This window comes from Pristis pectinata, chromosome X, assembly GCF_009764475.1.
Source record: "Pristis pectinata isolate sPriPec2 chromosome X, sPriPec2.1.pri, whole genome shotgun sequence".
Lineage (NCBI taxonomy): Eukaryota > Metazoa > Chordata > Chondrichthyes > Rhinopristiformes > Pristidae > Pristis > Pristis pectinata.
The window spans coordinates 13,530,298-13,546,641 of record NC_067450.1 but is presented as its reverse complement, the minus strand read 5'-3'; the positions used below and the strand labels follow the sequence as shown (position 1 = coordinate 13,546,641).

Below are 16,344 nucleotides of genomic sequence, written 5' to 3'. Positions count from 1 at the left end.
AACCCAAAACATCGACTGTCCATTTCCCTTCACGGATGCTGCCTGACCCGCCGAGTTCCTCCAGCATTTTGTGTGTGTTGCTCCAGATTTCCAGCACCTGCAGCCTTTCTTGTGTCTCTGTGTATTGCATGCTGTTTTTGTTGCTTAACGTGCCTATGGTCCTGTGTTGCAGCTTCATGAGGCTGACACCTCATCACTTTTAGGTTTGCTTGGTGCTGCTCCCAGCATGACCTTCTGCACTCCTCATTGAGCCTGGGTTGATCCCTTGGTGTGATGGTAATGGTAGAGGAAGGCATATGCTGGGCCATGAGATTGCAGATTGTGGTGGAGAACATTTCTGCTGCTGATGGAGTCATAGTGTTATACAGAAAGGGAACAGGCCCTTCAGCCCAACTCATCCAAGCTGCCTACCTGAGCTACTCCTATTTGCAAGGTTGTCCACAGTGTCTCACAGATGCCCAGTTTTGAGCTGCCAGAGCTGTTGAGTCTATCCCATTTAGCATAATGTGGTACCGCACAGCACAATGGAGGGTGTCCTCAGTGTGAAGACAGGAGATGTCTCCACAAGGACTGTGCGGTGGTCATTTCCACCAATGCTGTCATGAACAGATGTATCTGCCATGGGTGGAATGGTGAAGATGAGTTCAAGTAGGTCTATCCCTTGTGTTGGTTCACTCACTACCTGTCCCAGACCCAGTCGGGTAGCTGTGTCCTTCAGGATGGTAGGTGGGAATCAAGGGAAGGTTTCCTTGCCCATGATGCCATGAAAGTTCATGGGGTCTGGAGTCGATGTTGAGGACTCTCCTAGGGCTATTTCCTCCTGCCAGTACACCACTGGCAAGTGGGGCAAGATGTACCCAGAATTGTGTTGGAGGAGTTAGCTCCAACGTGTTGAACACGTTATCTGCAAGGTATGATTCAGTAAATATGAGTACCTAAAATACCATTGATTCCAGACACCTTCCTCAAATCGGAAGGTAGCAGAGGGGACCAATCATCTGAATAGGTTTAGCTTCACCTTTTGGTTTTGCACTTCATGCCTAAACGTAAAATGTTTTCTTTTAAACATTGTTAAAAGCAGGTAAACATTGATAAAGCTTTCAAGGGTATGTGCTCTTGAACCCAACTTCTGCTACTACACTACTGTTTCAGCAAATATGTGTGATGTTCTTCCCAAAATTACACCTTTTTCTTTTAAGATCAATCTGTCCAATTCACTAATCAGTTATGTCATTCTGAAGTCACTGACTGTCATCTTCACAGTTGGCCATATTTGCAGTTTTTATTTCAGCTTCTCTATTGCAAAGTCTAGGTTCGTACATGAGCTCCCAAAACTGACGTAGTGGGGGGTGAGAAAGTTGTATTTAAGTAGTGTCTTGCGCAACTTCAAAATCCCAAAGTACTTACAGCCATGGAAATACTTTTTGAAGTGTGCTCACTGTTAATGGATGGAAATCTAGTAGTGTATTCACACAAGGTCTCAAAAATAGCTGTATGAAATGAACCAGATATTGTCCTTTTTTATTCTTGTGTGACACTGGATGAATGTTGACTAGGAATGAACTCTTGCTCTTCCAGCCCTGTACTCCCATCTGTCTCTGATTTCTTTCTTAGCCACCCCCCCCTGCAAGTTTGTCTGATTCATGAGATATGCCTCCTGCTCCTCCAGCCCTCTACCCACTAAACCACTGGGCACCATAGAGTTGTACAGCTCAGATATGAGCCCTTCGGCCCACCATGTCCATGCTGACCTTTTTGTCCATCTACACTAATCCCACTTGCTCGTACTGGGATCTTCTATATCCTTCCATACCTTTTCTTTCAGACAACGTCCTGGAGAATTTCTCTGCACTCTTTCTGCCATATCTTTTCCATAGTGTGGTGACCAGAACTGCGCACAGTATTCCAAGTGTAGCCTAATCAATGTCTTGTACAGCTGCAACATGATGTCCCAACTCTTATACTTGAAATCCCTGCCTAGAAAGGCAAGCAAGCTAAGTGCTGCCTTCACTACCCTATCCACCTGTGTCACTATTTTTCAGGAGCTATGAACTTGCACCTCAAGGTCCTTCAGTGCTTCTAAGGTCCCTGATGTTTACTGTATACTTCCAGGTAGTATTAGAAGACCTAAAATGCATTACCTCAACTTGTCTGGATTAAATTCCATCTGTCACCGTTCTGCCCAACTTTCCAGTTGATCGATGTCCCTCTATATCTTTAGGCAACCAGCCTCGCTATCTACAACTCCACCAGTCTTTGTGTCATTCGCAAGCTTGCTTATCAGACAACCTACATTCTCATCCAAGTCATTTATGTATATCACAAACAACAAAGGTCCCAGCAACGATCCCTGCGATACACCTCTGGGTTACAGACTTCCAATCAGAGGAACAACCCTCCACCACTACCCTCTGCCTCCTTTCACGGAACCAATTCTGGATCCAGTTTGCCAACACACCATGGATCCAGTGTGCCCTCACTTTCTGGACCAGCCTACCATGTTTACTGCCTTGTTTTCATCAAGTTCCTTGGTAACCTCCCCAAAAAAACTCCGTATGTATTATGTACTCAATTTCTAAATCATGCCATTTAAAAGATGCTCTGCTTTTCTATTTTTTTTCTACTAAAGTGGATGACCTAACATTTTTCCACATTGTATTCCATCTGCCACATCTTCACCCATTAACTTTGCCTGTTTTATCCTTTTGATGCATCTGTGCACCCTCCTCACAACCCAAGCTGCCGTCCAGCTTTGTATCATCAGCAAACTTGGATCCTCTCATCCAAACCACCTGATTATAGACTGGGAATAGTGGGCTTTCAGCATTGATCCTTGCGGCACCCTGCTAGTCACAGCCTCTCAACCCAAACGTGTCACTTTTATTTCCTCGTTTTTGTTAACCAATCTGCAAACTATTCCAGTATATTACCGCCAATCCCACATGCTCTAACTTTGTGTGGCATATTATGGAAAGCCTTTCTGAAAGTCAAATCCACCACATCCACTTGTTTATTCTGCTTGTTACAATCTCAAAAAAAACCTCAGATTTGTCAAACATTTCCCTTTCATAAATCTGTGTATTGGTTTATTATTGTCACTTGTACTGAGGTACAATGAAAAACTTGTCTTGCATACCGATTGTACAGGTCAATTCATTACACAGTGCGGTTACATTGAGTTAGTACTCTGCCCAATCTTATTTTCTGCTACTACTTCCTCATAAATGCATTTTATCATTTTCCCTATTATTGATGTGCTAATGGGCTTGTTTGCTCTCTTGTTTTCATAAAAATGGAGTTATATTTACTACCTTTCAATTTATGGGAACCATTCTAGAATTTGTTTTTTTTAAAGAAGAAAATCCTTTTATGAAGACTATAGAAGATATGAGACTAGATGGCCAAATCTTGGATATCATCTTGCAATGTGTATCTAATCCAAAGTTCCATGTAAGGTTGAAAGAATCTCAAGGGAGAAATGAGGCAAAGCTGTCCACTGTGTGATTACTTTTGTCTTCAAAGATGGCGGAGCCCTATTTCAGATGAACTTTGTCCAAGTGATTCTATTTTGTGCTTCAGAATTACCAACCCTGCCATAAGTGTTTCCTAAGAATCGGAATGAATCTGTGAAATACCTCTAGCAGAAAGGCAGCTGTTGTTAGTGAGGGAAAAACACAGATCTATCTGGGAGACTGGTAATTGAAGCATCAACTCGTGTCCCTAACTCAATGACTGCCAGGAGTGGAATGCAAAGAGGCAAGGCAAACAAGCAGGTTCTGTTGAAGATCAGCACATCTGTGTGATAAAACCACCATTCTATGTGCCATCTTCTGCTTGGGAAAATTTGGCTGTCCCATGTCACATTTTATGGGAAGCTGTCATTACGCTGGGAGGCTTCCTAGTAACTTTGTAGCTTTGACTAGTTATACTGGAGCAGTACTATGCACACACTTGGGAGTTGTTCCAACTTTGCTTTGCTAACCAGCCCCTAATTCCATTAATCTTAATAACAATGACCTTTCACTATTAAGACAGCAGGTACTCCATCTTGATTAAAGTTTTCAGTGATCGTTAGATTGTTTAACCCCTCAAAGAACTGTTTAAGGACCAGTGCATAAGCTGCATGTTTACAAGTGTATGTTGCAGTGTATTGTGTCTGGAAGGTTGGTATATGAATCTTAGATTTATACTGCGATATATTATGCTTTGCACCATACAGATATTTCTAACATTTTCATTTGTAAAATTTGAAATATTTTAAAAGTCACAATTGTTTTAAAAGGACTCCCCACCCAACCAGGGCTTTTTACTATTGGCTGCTATGTGTCAACCTTGGCACTGTGCTGAAACATTCCAAGATATTTTTAACATTTCACTTCCTGTTGGGTGGGTACCTGTTTGTGCTGAGCCAGTTCTGCAGTCCCCATGATGCATTTGGTGTTCCCCTCTTCTGTGTCTTATACTCTTTGTTTTGTATCTGCTATAGGGAACGTGGCTTCTTCAGAGAACTTTGAGTGTGGACTCGTTCCAGTCGTCATGGCTCCTGACCAGGAGACAAAAGAGAGCACAGGTAAAGACAGTGCTTGTGTCCTGTAGGTATCCACAGATCACTATAGACTGACCTTCCCCTGCCTCTGCTATAAATTGGTGTAATATTTAAAAACTTTCTGCAGAAGCATTTAATGCTCCCCATATTATGACATGACTTGCACTGGAGAAGATGCATTGAATCCCTCCTGTTGACACTGCCAGGTGGATTATAGTGCATGGTGCTCAATAGCAATTAATCCCAGACTGACATGGACTACATAAACACAATCAGCCTTGCACGTCAAAACTCAAGAGCATTACTCTCATTAATGCATTCCCACCAGAGGTAGAAACATTTAGCCACATTGAGCCAGACCTTTCCATCCTTATTGTAAGGCAGGTTTGATCTTGTATTCAAAAGCAGCAGCTTTTCTGTCGACTCACCTACCTCTTCCAGCTCTTTTATTTTCTGTTTCCTTCTGCAAAGCCAGTTGTAAACCGTGTTTTACGTAAGTGCTTTGAATCCTAGCCTGACCCACAGGTGAAAGCCCATGCAGTCTCCTTTTATAAGCTCAGCTACAGTCATCTTTAATATTTCCTTTTATTTCAATTGAACTGCCACAATAATAAGAAATTCTGAGGAAAAGAAAATTCTATTATTTACAGACCCTTATTTTGAGTTGCAATCATCCTTTGCCTGCTCCCACCCTGGTTAGATGAAACAATGTCTGTGGTAAATAATATGGCTCTTTTTTTTATGTGCTTATTCATCTTTGGTAAAATTAATTCATATTTTACCCGCTAGATAAAGTCTGTAATACTCTGCCAGTTTCAAAGATAAGAGTTGAATTTTATAGTCTCGAGATGTATTCAGTAGCTAAGGAAATTACCAGACCAGACCCATTAAAATCCTGGGCATGTTACCAAAATCTTACCTATTCCTCAAGGGGACAAACAAGCTGTGACTTGCCTAAGAGAGTGATTTAAGACTTCAGGGTTGATGTAATCTGGGGATAAGGCAGTAAGAAAAGACATTAGCATTAGGGACTACAGCCCAAACAATTGCACAATGACTTAAAAATCACAATATCAACCTGCTTCATGTGTGATGGTAGCTTATAAAGGTGGGTTGAGAGATCACAGTAATGAAGGCCTGAACCAAATTGGCCTGCAGTATCTAGCATCAGTCCCTCTTGTTTATCCTCGCTCTCTGTGAGGACACCAGTTCTCATAATGGGATCTGTATTTGTTCTTCCCAATATTATATTTTATTTCTTCAATACTATGGCGCTGCCTAGCGCAAGTCTCTCACTTGCCTATCACCTTTTACAACCTCGGGACATCCCAAGGCAAATTACAGTTAATGAGCTATTTTTGAAGTTTAGTCGCCAATATAATAAAGGAAAACAATAGCTTTTTTTGCTAAGAGCAAGGTTATACAGCAGGAATAAATAGGTCTTTTTCAGAGTGGCAGGCAATGACTGTTGGTGTACAATGGGGATCAGTGTTTGGGCTCCCGCTGTTCACAATATACATCGATAATTTGGATGAGGGAACCAAATGTGATATTCCTGAGTTCACACCATCTTTTGTGTTGTCAGTGAAGAGGCTTCAAGGCAATTTAGACAAGGTAACACATGGGAGATGCAGTATAATGTGGATAAATGTGAAATTATCCACTTCAATCAAAACAAAAGGTAGAGCATTATCTAAATGGTGAGAGATTGTAAAATGCTGATGTACAAAAAAGTCTCTATGTCCTTGTACACCAGTCACTGAAAGCAAACTCACAGGTGCAGCAAGCAGTTAAGAAGGTAATTGGTATGTTGGCCTTCATTGTAAGAGGATTTGAGTCCAGGAGCAAGAATGCCTTGCTACAGGGCTTTGCTTAAATCACAGTTGGAGGGTTGTAGGTAGTTTTAGTGTCCTTACGTAAGAAAGTATATACTTGCCATAGAGAGAGAGAGAGAGTGCAACAAAGGTTCAGCAGACTGATTCCTGGGATGATCAGACTGTTGCATAACAAGAGAATCATGAGGGTCATAGATAAGGTGAACAGACCCAATCTTTTTCCCAGGATTGGGGAATCGGCAACCTGGGGGCATGGGTTGGGGTGAGAGGGGAGAGATTTGATAGGTACCTGAGGGGCAACTTTTTCACCCAGAGGGTGCTCTGTGTATGGAACGAGCTGCCAGAGGAAGTGGTTGAGGCAGGTACATTAACAACGTTTAGAAGACGCTTGGACAGGAAAGGATATGGATAGGAAAGGTCTAAAGAGGGATATGGGCCAAATGTGGGCAAATGGGACTAGCTTAGATGAGCACCTTGGTCAGCATGCACCAGATGGGCTGGTGGGTCTGTTTCCGTGCTCTATGACTCCATGAGATTTGAGTTGAGTAGGCTTCTGTTGACTAGGCCTGAGGAGATAAAATCATCACAGAAACAGGCCCTTTGACCCACCAAGTCCACGATGACCCACTTACACTAATTCTACGCTAACCACCAATCTCTCCATCCATCTAACCCCCTTCTCCCAACACCGCTCGTCCCCCCCCCCCCCCCCCCACCAGATTCTACCACTCTCCTGCACACTAGCACTAATTTCCAGTGCCTAATTAACTTACCAACCTGCATGTCTTTGGACTGTGGGAGATAACCAAAACACCGAGGGGAAACCCATGGGATTGCAAGGAAAACATGCAACCTCCACATGGGCAGTATCAGATTAGACTCTGGTCACTGGAATTATGAGGCAACTATGATCTACTAGCTGCTGTGTTGTGCAAGTTTCTGACAGGATTTGACAGGCTTGGTGCAGAGAAGATGTTTCCCCTGACTGTGGGGGTAGGGGAGGGTGGGGAGCTGGTGGTGCATCTAGAACCAGTTACTGGTTATGGGGCAAGACATTCAGGCTGAGACGAGGGGAAATTTCTTTACTCAGAGGGTGGTGAACCTGTGACATTCACTCCCACAGAGGCTGAGGAGGCCACGTCGGTGGATATATTTAAGAAGGAGATAAATTGATTCCTAGACACAAAATGCATCACAAGAGTTTGAGGGGAGAGGGAGTATGGTATTGAGATCGAGAATCAGCCATCATTGTAGTGAATGGCAGATCATGTTGAAAGGTTACTACTGCTCCTTATTCTCTGTAATGTGATAGTGACCAAAAAATCTCTTGCTTGAGGGATATCTGATAACCAAGATGCTAGAGGAAAAACTCACTTGTCCTCCTTCAAATAGAAGTCTCAGATCTTTTACAATTTACAAAATGCACTGCAGTTATTTACCCAGGCTACTCTAACGGCAGCTCCCAAACCCACAACCACAGCCGCCTGGACGGTCAAAGTTGCACATCAGCCTAACTTGGAAAATATATCACCGTTTCTTCCCTGTCACTGGGGCAAAATCCTAGAACTTGCTCCTCATTGGCACTGTGGGAGGACCTTCACCGTATGGATTGAAGCAGTTCAAGAAGGCGACTCACTACCATTTTCTCGAGGGGAGTCAGGGTTGGGGAATAAATGTTGACGTTGCTGGTGATGCCGAGGTCCCAAAAAATGGATAAAATTTTAAAAATAATTTGGGATGCATCCATCTGGACCAGGTGATTCATTCACTTTAACTGACCATATCCAGTAGCTTCTCTTTATGAACTTTTAGCCCATCCAGCACCTTCCTTTGCTAAAACTCTTGCAGTATCTTTGTCCTTTGTGAAGACTGTGAAGTACTCGGTTTGTGCCTTCTGCCTGCTTCTTGGTATCTGATCAGGCCCACCTCTACTCTTGCCCTTCCCTTGTTGCCTGTAGAATATTTTTGGATTCTTTTTATGTTTACTGCCAGTTCTCATGCTCTCTTTGCTTTTATTTCCTTTTCTTAGTTCCCTTCCGAACTTTCTGTAATCAGCCTGGTTCTCTCTCATGTTAGTAGCCTGACATACATTTTCATACTTTGCTCTATATCTTTTTGATCATCCTTTGGAGCTCTGGCTTTAATTTTGCCAACCTCCTCTCTCACGGGAATACAGCTAAACTGTAGCTGAAACATCTCCAATTTAAAAGCTTTCCATTGTTTAATTACATTTTGCCTGCGGATTCAACCGATTAAAATTGGGGAGACTGCCTGAAGCTACTCTGCCTTGCCTACTTTTTATGAGAAAGCGTGCTGCACAATTTTTTGTCTAAGTGCACTTCTCCTAACCACTCCTATCACACTGCAATATCATTTCATACTCTGAGATTGGACAGCACAGTGGCTGTGGTGGTTCTTCGCTTACTGTGGGGTCTGGGTGTCAGTGATAGGCCAGCATTGTTGCCCGGCCCCAGTCTCTCTTGAGAAGATGTTGGTGAGCTGCTCTTTGAACCACAACAGTCCTTCTTGCTAAGGTATTCATGCAGTGGTGTTGGGCAGGGAGTTCCAAGATTTAGACCCAGTGACGATGAAGAAATGAAAATATATTTCCAAGTCAGGATGGTATGTAACAGGGTGACCTGTAGTCAATGGTGTTGCTGTGCACATGTTGCCCTTGTTCTCCTTGGTGGAAGAGGTCATTAGTTTGGAAGATTCTATCAGAGTAGCCAAGGTGATTAACTGCAGTGCATTTGTAGATGGTATGCTCTGCAGCTGGTGGGGGGAGTGTTTGGGGTGGTAGATGTGGTGCCAGTCAAGTGGGCTGCTTTGTTCTGGTTGGTGTTGAGCTGCTTGAGTATCTTCAGAGCTGTACTCATGTAGCCAAATAAAAGGTTTCCATAACACTCCTGACCTGTGTCTTGTAGATGGTGGAAAAGTTTCGGGGTGCCCCTCTCACTGGCTCCTCACCTAGAGGAGGAACACAGCCCCCACTGTGAATCCCACTCTTCATTGGATGTGATTAATCTAGAGAGGGTGCAGAAAAGAGTCTCAGGAATACTGCCGGGACTGGAGGGCTTGAGTTACAAGGAGAGATTGGACAGGCCAGGACAGGACTCTTCTCCCTGGAGCACAGGAGGCTGAGGGGTGACCTGATAATAGAATCATGAGGGGTGCAGATAGGATTGATAGTCGTAGTCTTTTTCACAGGGTAAGGACATCTAAAATTAGAGGGCATAGGTTTGAGGTGAGAGGTGAAAGATTTAAAGGGGACATGATGGGTAAGCGTTTCACATAGAGGCTGATGGTTGTGTGGAACCAGCTGCCTGAGGAAGTGGTAGAGGCGGGTACAATTGCAACGTTTAGAAGATATTTGACACGTACATGGATAGGAAAGGTTTAGAGGGAAATGGGCCAAATGCAGGCAGGTGGGATTAGCATAGATAAGTATCTTGGTTGGCATGGACGAGTTAGGCCAAAGGGCCTGTTTCTGTGCTGTATGACTCTATGAATCTACAATTGGTTACCCCATATCCTGACCCCATATCCTGTTACCTGCTCAAGCTGAGCCAGACAATTTGAAACCTTTACGTAACTAACCTACACAGCTTGCGTGTGTCTGATTTGACCTTAACATAAACCGTTGCTAAAAGTTCTATTCTGCTCTTGTTTCTTGAATCCTCTGCAGTTCTCTGCAAAAACCCTGGCCGGTGTCCTGCTGAGTTAGCATTGCCAGCTTGCCAAGCTGCAGTGGCTATTTTTCCATGAGCATGAGACCTTCAAAATCCCATTCCTCACATTCCTACAAGGCCTCACTCCACACAGTCTCTCTAACTTAGAACATTAGAGCACAGTACAGGCCCTTCAGCCCACGATGTTGTGCCGACATTTTATCCTGCTCTAAGATCTATCTAACCCTTTCCCTCCCACGTAGCCCTCTGTATTGTGGGGGGTTGTGGCTGTCACGTGACAGCGCTGCTCCTACCTGGTTGGATGACAGCGCTGCTCCTACCTGGTTGGATGACAGCGCTGCTCCTACCTGGTTGGATGACAGCGCTGCCCCTACCTGGTCAGAAGACACACACCACTGCCAATCAAGGTTTGGCCCTGCCCCACCCATCAGTGCACACCTGACCATTGGCCTTTGTGATTGATTAGTCCTTGCTGGCACCGGGCCATTGGCCTTTTTGAATTACCTGGGCTGGACCCCCAGCCCTCCAGCACTATAAAGAGTGCCACATGTGCTCGTCTCTCTCTTCTTGTCTCTGAGGGATTCACCCTGCTTCACTCTAGGCCGAGTACTGTGAAACGGCGCCGGAGAAATCATTGGTGAGGCGTGCATTGTTTAAGGGTTGGGAGCATCTTAGTCACTATCCCTGGTAGCATAGTGCCGTGCTGTGCCTGCACTGAGTCAAGGGGTGGCAGGTATCATATCGTTTTTCCTTGATTGTCTGTACCCAGTTCGTTGTGTGTGTGTGTGTGTGTGTGTGTGTATTTTACCCCTGTTGCGATTTTCCCACGCTCGCTATCAACTGTGAGTGTGTGTTATTCCTGTTACCCTTTCCCCACATTTGTCTTTTGTAAATAAATCATTTATCTCTAAGACTGTTCAGAGTCCTTGCTTCTGAGACCTCGAACCTGTTTCACAACACCCTCCATTTCCCTATCATTCATGTGTCTATTTAAGAGTCTCTTAAATGTCCCTAATGTATCTGCCCCCACAACCTCTGCCGGCAGTGCGTTCCACACACCCACCACTCTGTTTTTTTTAAAAGAAAACGTTACCCCTGACATCCCCATTATACCTTCCTCCAATCACCTTAAAGTTATGTCCCCTCGTGTTAGAGACTTTTTCCCAGGGTGAAAATGGCTGACTGTCCACTCAATCTATGTACACCTCTATCAAGTCACCTCTCATCCTTCTCCTCTCCAAAGAGAAAAGCCCCAGCTCACTTAACCTATCCTCATAAGACATGCTCTCCAATCCAGGCAGCATCCTGGTAAATCTCTGGACCTTTTAAAGCCTTGTAACCATTCCTGTATCCTACCAAATCTGACTATCCATGTAAGTGCCCCACCATCCTGCTGCGCTGCTGATCTCAGCTGCTTCAGTGGTTACCTTTTGGAATTCTCTGTATCTTAAGAATGGACCTTTTCAAAACCAACTTTTTTTTTCTTGCCTTTGGGCATTTCATGCTGACAGCTCTTGCTATTTTTATTCCTTTTATTTCTTTTCCTGCCTATACATACAAGACACACCATAAGTACATGTTGTATGATTCCTGAATATAGGGTAGAAACTATTATTTTAATCTGGTCTTTCAATCAAAAGGAACCACTGGTTTTTAAATAAAAATGTGGCTTATACAATGGAATTGTGGACCTGATGTGTTGTTCAGCTCACCCAATTCTTATGACTGTGCTAGTTCTCTCTTCTGTTGGTGTATGCAAAACCTGCCTCCTTCACTGATTTCTGTGGATCCTCAGAGCCAGTCTGTACCACGGAGCTTGTAGATACGATCTCAACTGTCCTGGAAAATCCATACTCTGGATTCCATCTGTAATGTAACCAAAAATTCTGGGATGCAACAGATTTGAGAAGATTATAATTTTTTTTTCAAGTGTCACATTACTTGGTTGCCTTTTACAGGCGACCCCCACATTACGGCCCATCGGATAATGGAAATTCACCCTTACCAAACTCGCACATCACTACACAAAAATTTGAGCTATGGAATTTATATGGGAAATAAATAAACACAAAATGCAAAAGAAAGAACAAATTTTGTCAATTTTGATTTTTAGTCACAACTGGGGGGGGTGGGGGCAGCAATAAGATTTGGATATGACATCACCACATCACTGGGTTGGCAGTCACAGCCCAGTCTCTCCTTTGCCATACCATCTCCAATCAGAGGACATGTGAACAAACGTCTCAGAGTGCAGTGCTGCCGCGTCGTGTGCGAGGCGTTTTCTCTGGCGCGCTGCATTATGGGGAGCCGCAGTAACCATGGCCACGTGTAAAGTGCCTTTACTGCACTTCCACTAAGTCACTGTGCTTTAACCATTAACCCCCCTCCCCCCCCAACCACAAGCACCTTTATCCCCCATGAACACCTATCATCAAATCCCATGTGTTTCCCTAATATCCCCACTTACTAAACCCTTTCCTAATCCACATTGCTTTGCAGTGTCTCACAGCAGCTGCACTCTGAGACGTTTGTTCACATGTCCTCAGACTGGAGAGGGTGCGGCAAAGGAGGGACTTGGCTGTGACTGCCAACCCAATTGATGTGGCAATGTGATATCCAAATCTTGTTGCCCCACAGTATTGTGTGACTAAAGATAAAAATTGACAAATTTGTTTCTTTTGCACAAGCCTTGTCCATCCCCCGAGTCTAATGTTGGCCTCAGCTGTTAAATAACAGCAGTGGGCCACTTTGTCATTGTCAATAGAATGGCTTAATATTGAGAGGAAAACATCCCGTAGGAATGCATCTCCACTTATGACATGGGAAAAGGGGGTTCATGTTATAGAAAATTGAGATACAGATGATTTTCTAGGAACACAATCCCTCTGTAACGCGGGAGTCACTTGTATTGTACTAATTTCACTCCAATATGCCTTTCACATTTTTCATGCACTTTTTCTAAAGTGCAGTTTGGGAACATGGGACTACTTTGCACTGATAAACAGATAATCAGTCCATCATTGGATTAATGTAGGAAAGTTGCAATTGTAGGAAGTAGGGTTAACTATCCTGTCTTTTTGCATCCTAGGAGAGGGTGGTACAGTAAGTTATAACACTTTCTTTTCATACTCTGAGATTGGGAGGTACTGTGGCTATTACAGTGGCAGTACACTGGATCGAGTGGACAGTCAGAGACTTTTTCCCAGGGTGAAAATGACTAACACAAGGGGGCGTAATTTTAAGGTGATTGGAGGAAGGTATAAGGGGGATGTCAAGGATAAGTTTTTTTACACAGAGAGTGGTGGGTGTGTGGAACGCACTGTCGGCAGAGGTTGTGGGGGCAGATACATCAGGGACATTTAAGAGACTCTTAGATAGACACACGAATGATAGAGAAATGGATGTATATCAATGATCTGGATGAAAATGTAGATGGGTGGATTAACAAGTTTGTGGATGACACCAAGATTGGTGGAGTTGTGGACAGTGCAAAGAACTATCAGAGAATAAGCGGGATATAGATCAGTTACAGATATGGGCAGAGAAGTGGCAGATAGAGTTTAATCCAGGCAAGTATGAGGTGTTGCACTTTGGGAAGTCAAATGAAAGGAGAAAGTATACAGTTAACAGTAGGCCCCTTAATAGCATTGAAGTACAGAGGGATCTTGGGGTCTAGGTCCATAGTTCACTAAAAGTGGCTGCATAAGTGGATAAGGTGGTAAAGAAGGCGTACGGCATACTTGCCTTCATTGGTAGGGGTGTTGAGTATAAGAGTAAGGAAGTCACGCCGCAGCTATATAAGTTAGGCCACACTTGGAGTATTGTGTGCAATTTTGGTCACCCCATTATAGGAAGGTTGTGGAGACTGGAAAGGGTGCAGAAGAAGTTCACCAGGATGCTGCCTGCACTGGAGGATATGAGCTGTAAGGAGAGGTTGGACAAATTTGGGTTGTTTTTCCCTAGAGTGTTGGAGGCTGAGGGGTGACCTGATAGAGGTTTTTAAAATTATGAGAGGCAGAGATAGGGTAGACAGTCAGAGCCTGTTCCCCAGGGTAGAAATGTCAAACACCAGAGGATGTGCTTTTCATGTTAGGGGGGAAATTTGAGGGGGCAAGTTTTTTACGCAGAGAGTGGGAGGTGCCTGGAATGGGTTACCAGGAGTAGTAGTGGAAGCAGGCAGTTTGATGGAGTTTAAAAGGCTTTTAGGTAGACACATGAATATTGAGGGATACAGATGATGCACAGGAAGAGGGCATTTAGCATAAATTGGCGTCAAGATCAGCACAACATCGTGGGCCGAATGGCCTGTCCGGTGCTGTACTGTTGTATGTTCTGTCTAACTGGATATCCCTTGGGATCTGATACAAAGAGTAGTGTAATGGAACCATTTGGAAGTGCCATAACTATAGTGCGAGACAAGCAATCCAGTGGATTGAAAAGTCAGTGATGAGTGCCGGGGTCAGTCACTTTCTTTCTTTTTTCAGAAACACAGCTGGAACCTAATGGTGAAAATAATGTTCACATGAGGTACAGTGCCATCACTCCTCCAGCATCTCCTGACCTAACAGAGGTGAATTCACAAACCTATTTGGATGAAAGGATCCCAATTCCAGATGAAAGTTCGGTGAGCATTTTCTTGTTTCCTGGAGTTATTTTTTCCACCACCTCGTGTCCTTTCCTGTATTCCAAAGTCATCTTAATGATTAATTCGGGAAATGCAGCATGGATTTATGGAAACACCCAGCAGACACTGAGTTGTGGAACACAGAAATGGACCCTTCAGCTCGCCCTGTCCATGCTGGTCATCAAGTGCCCATCTAGACTCATCCCATTGACCAGCACTTGGTCTGTAGCCTTCTATGCCTTGGTGATTCACTATTGAAGGCAAAACATGTCTAATTAACTTGGTAGTTTTTTTTAAATGAAATAACAGAAGATCAAATGGAGGAATGTGATTGGTGTTCTTGTGTATTTTCTGCTAGGACCACGGCTTTTCTCTGATACATATTACTGGTTTCATCTTGGTTGTACAGGGCACAATTTCCAAGTTTGCAGATGACACACAACTTGAAGTAGCGAACTATGAGGGGATATGAGTGGTAGATAGGCTGAATAAGCAGATAGATAACAGATGAAATTTAATGCTGAGAAATGTATTTTGTATTTTAAAAGGGAGAATGAGAAGCAACAATATAAATCAAGAGGTTCAATTCTAAAAGGGATATAAGAACAGAAGGTACATATGCAGAGTTTAATGATAGTGGTAGGGCATTTTAATAAAATGATTGAAGTGCGTGAGATCCTGGACTTCATAAAGAGAGGTATAAAGTACAAGAGCAAGGAAGTTGCAAGGAGTAATAAAACGCTGGTTTGGACGTAACTGGAGTATTGCCCGGTTCTGGAGAGGGTGTGGAAGGGATTTACCAAAATGATTCCAGGGATGAGGGACTTCAGTTCTGTGAATGGACTGGAGAAGCTGGGGATGTCTTTGGAACAGAGGAAGTTGTGAGGGGATCTGAGAGAGGTATTTAAAATCATGAAGGGTACAGACAGAGTCGATAGAGAGAAACCGCTCCTGTTGCCAGTGGGTCAGGAACTCAAGGACATAGAGTGAACGTGATTGGATAAGGAGCCAAAAGTGGTAGGAGGATCTTTTTTAAATGCAGGGAGAGGTTAGGGCCTGCAATGCATTGCAAGGAGGTGGTAGTGGTGGCAGAGTCGATTGTTGTGTTCAAAAGAGCACTGGTAAGTATCTGAAAGGAAAGCGTTTACAGTGCTGTGGGGAGAGGATAGGGAAATGGGACTAGTTGGATTACTCTCACTTAGAGCAGGTATGGACTCATCTAGCTAAGTGGTTTTCTTCCACGTTGTAACCGTCCTGTGATATTAACGTGGTCTGGAAATTTTCCCTGGAATAGGAATCCTCCTCATTCAGTTTCTGTTACCTGATCTGCTTGTTCCCTTCTAAACTTCTCATTGTTCATTGTTTGTTTAATTTCTTTCCCTATTGGGTGAAATGTTTGATGGAAGAGGTCATTTTGACCTTTTCTTTTAAAAAAAAGGTTCTGGTCCAACTATGATTTCCTTTGGAATTGGTGGCTCTAAAGTGTCATGTGTGATGATGAGAGTTTGAAAGTATGCCCCCTAGGTGGTGAATTTGATCCTCTGATACTCGAATTTGGCAGATCCACAGCACTTTATGATGCTGGCAACCTTTGCCTAATCCTGCATGGAGGCCTGGGATTCTTCCTACATAGCTCAGATAATATTGTAG

General features: G+C 43.6%; 1 protein-coding gene across 3 annotated transcripts in view; it reads left to right on the top strand.

Annotated features, from left to right (window-relative positions):
* LOC127567049 (natural resistance-associated macrophage protein 2-like) overlaps window positions 1–16,344 on the top strand; it is a 113,484-nt gene that overhangs the window by 29,557 nt on the left and 67,583 nt on the right. For all 3 annotated transcript variants that reach the window (XM_052009714.1, XM_052009712.1, XM_052009713.1), the window contains exons 2-3: window positions 4,487–4,570; window positions 14,555–14,694. In XM_052009714.1, the coding sequence (XP_051865674.1) occupies window positions 4,537–4,570; window positions 14,555–14,694 (174 nt within the window). In that variant the 5' untranslated portion in view covers window positions 4,487–4,536. The remainder of the gene's footprint in view (window positions 1–4,486; window positions 4,571–14,554; window positions 14,695–16,344) is intronic.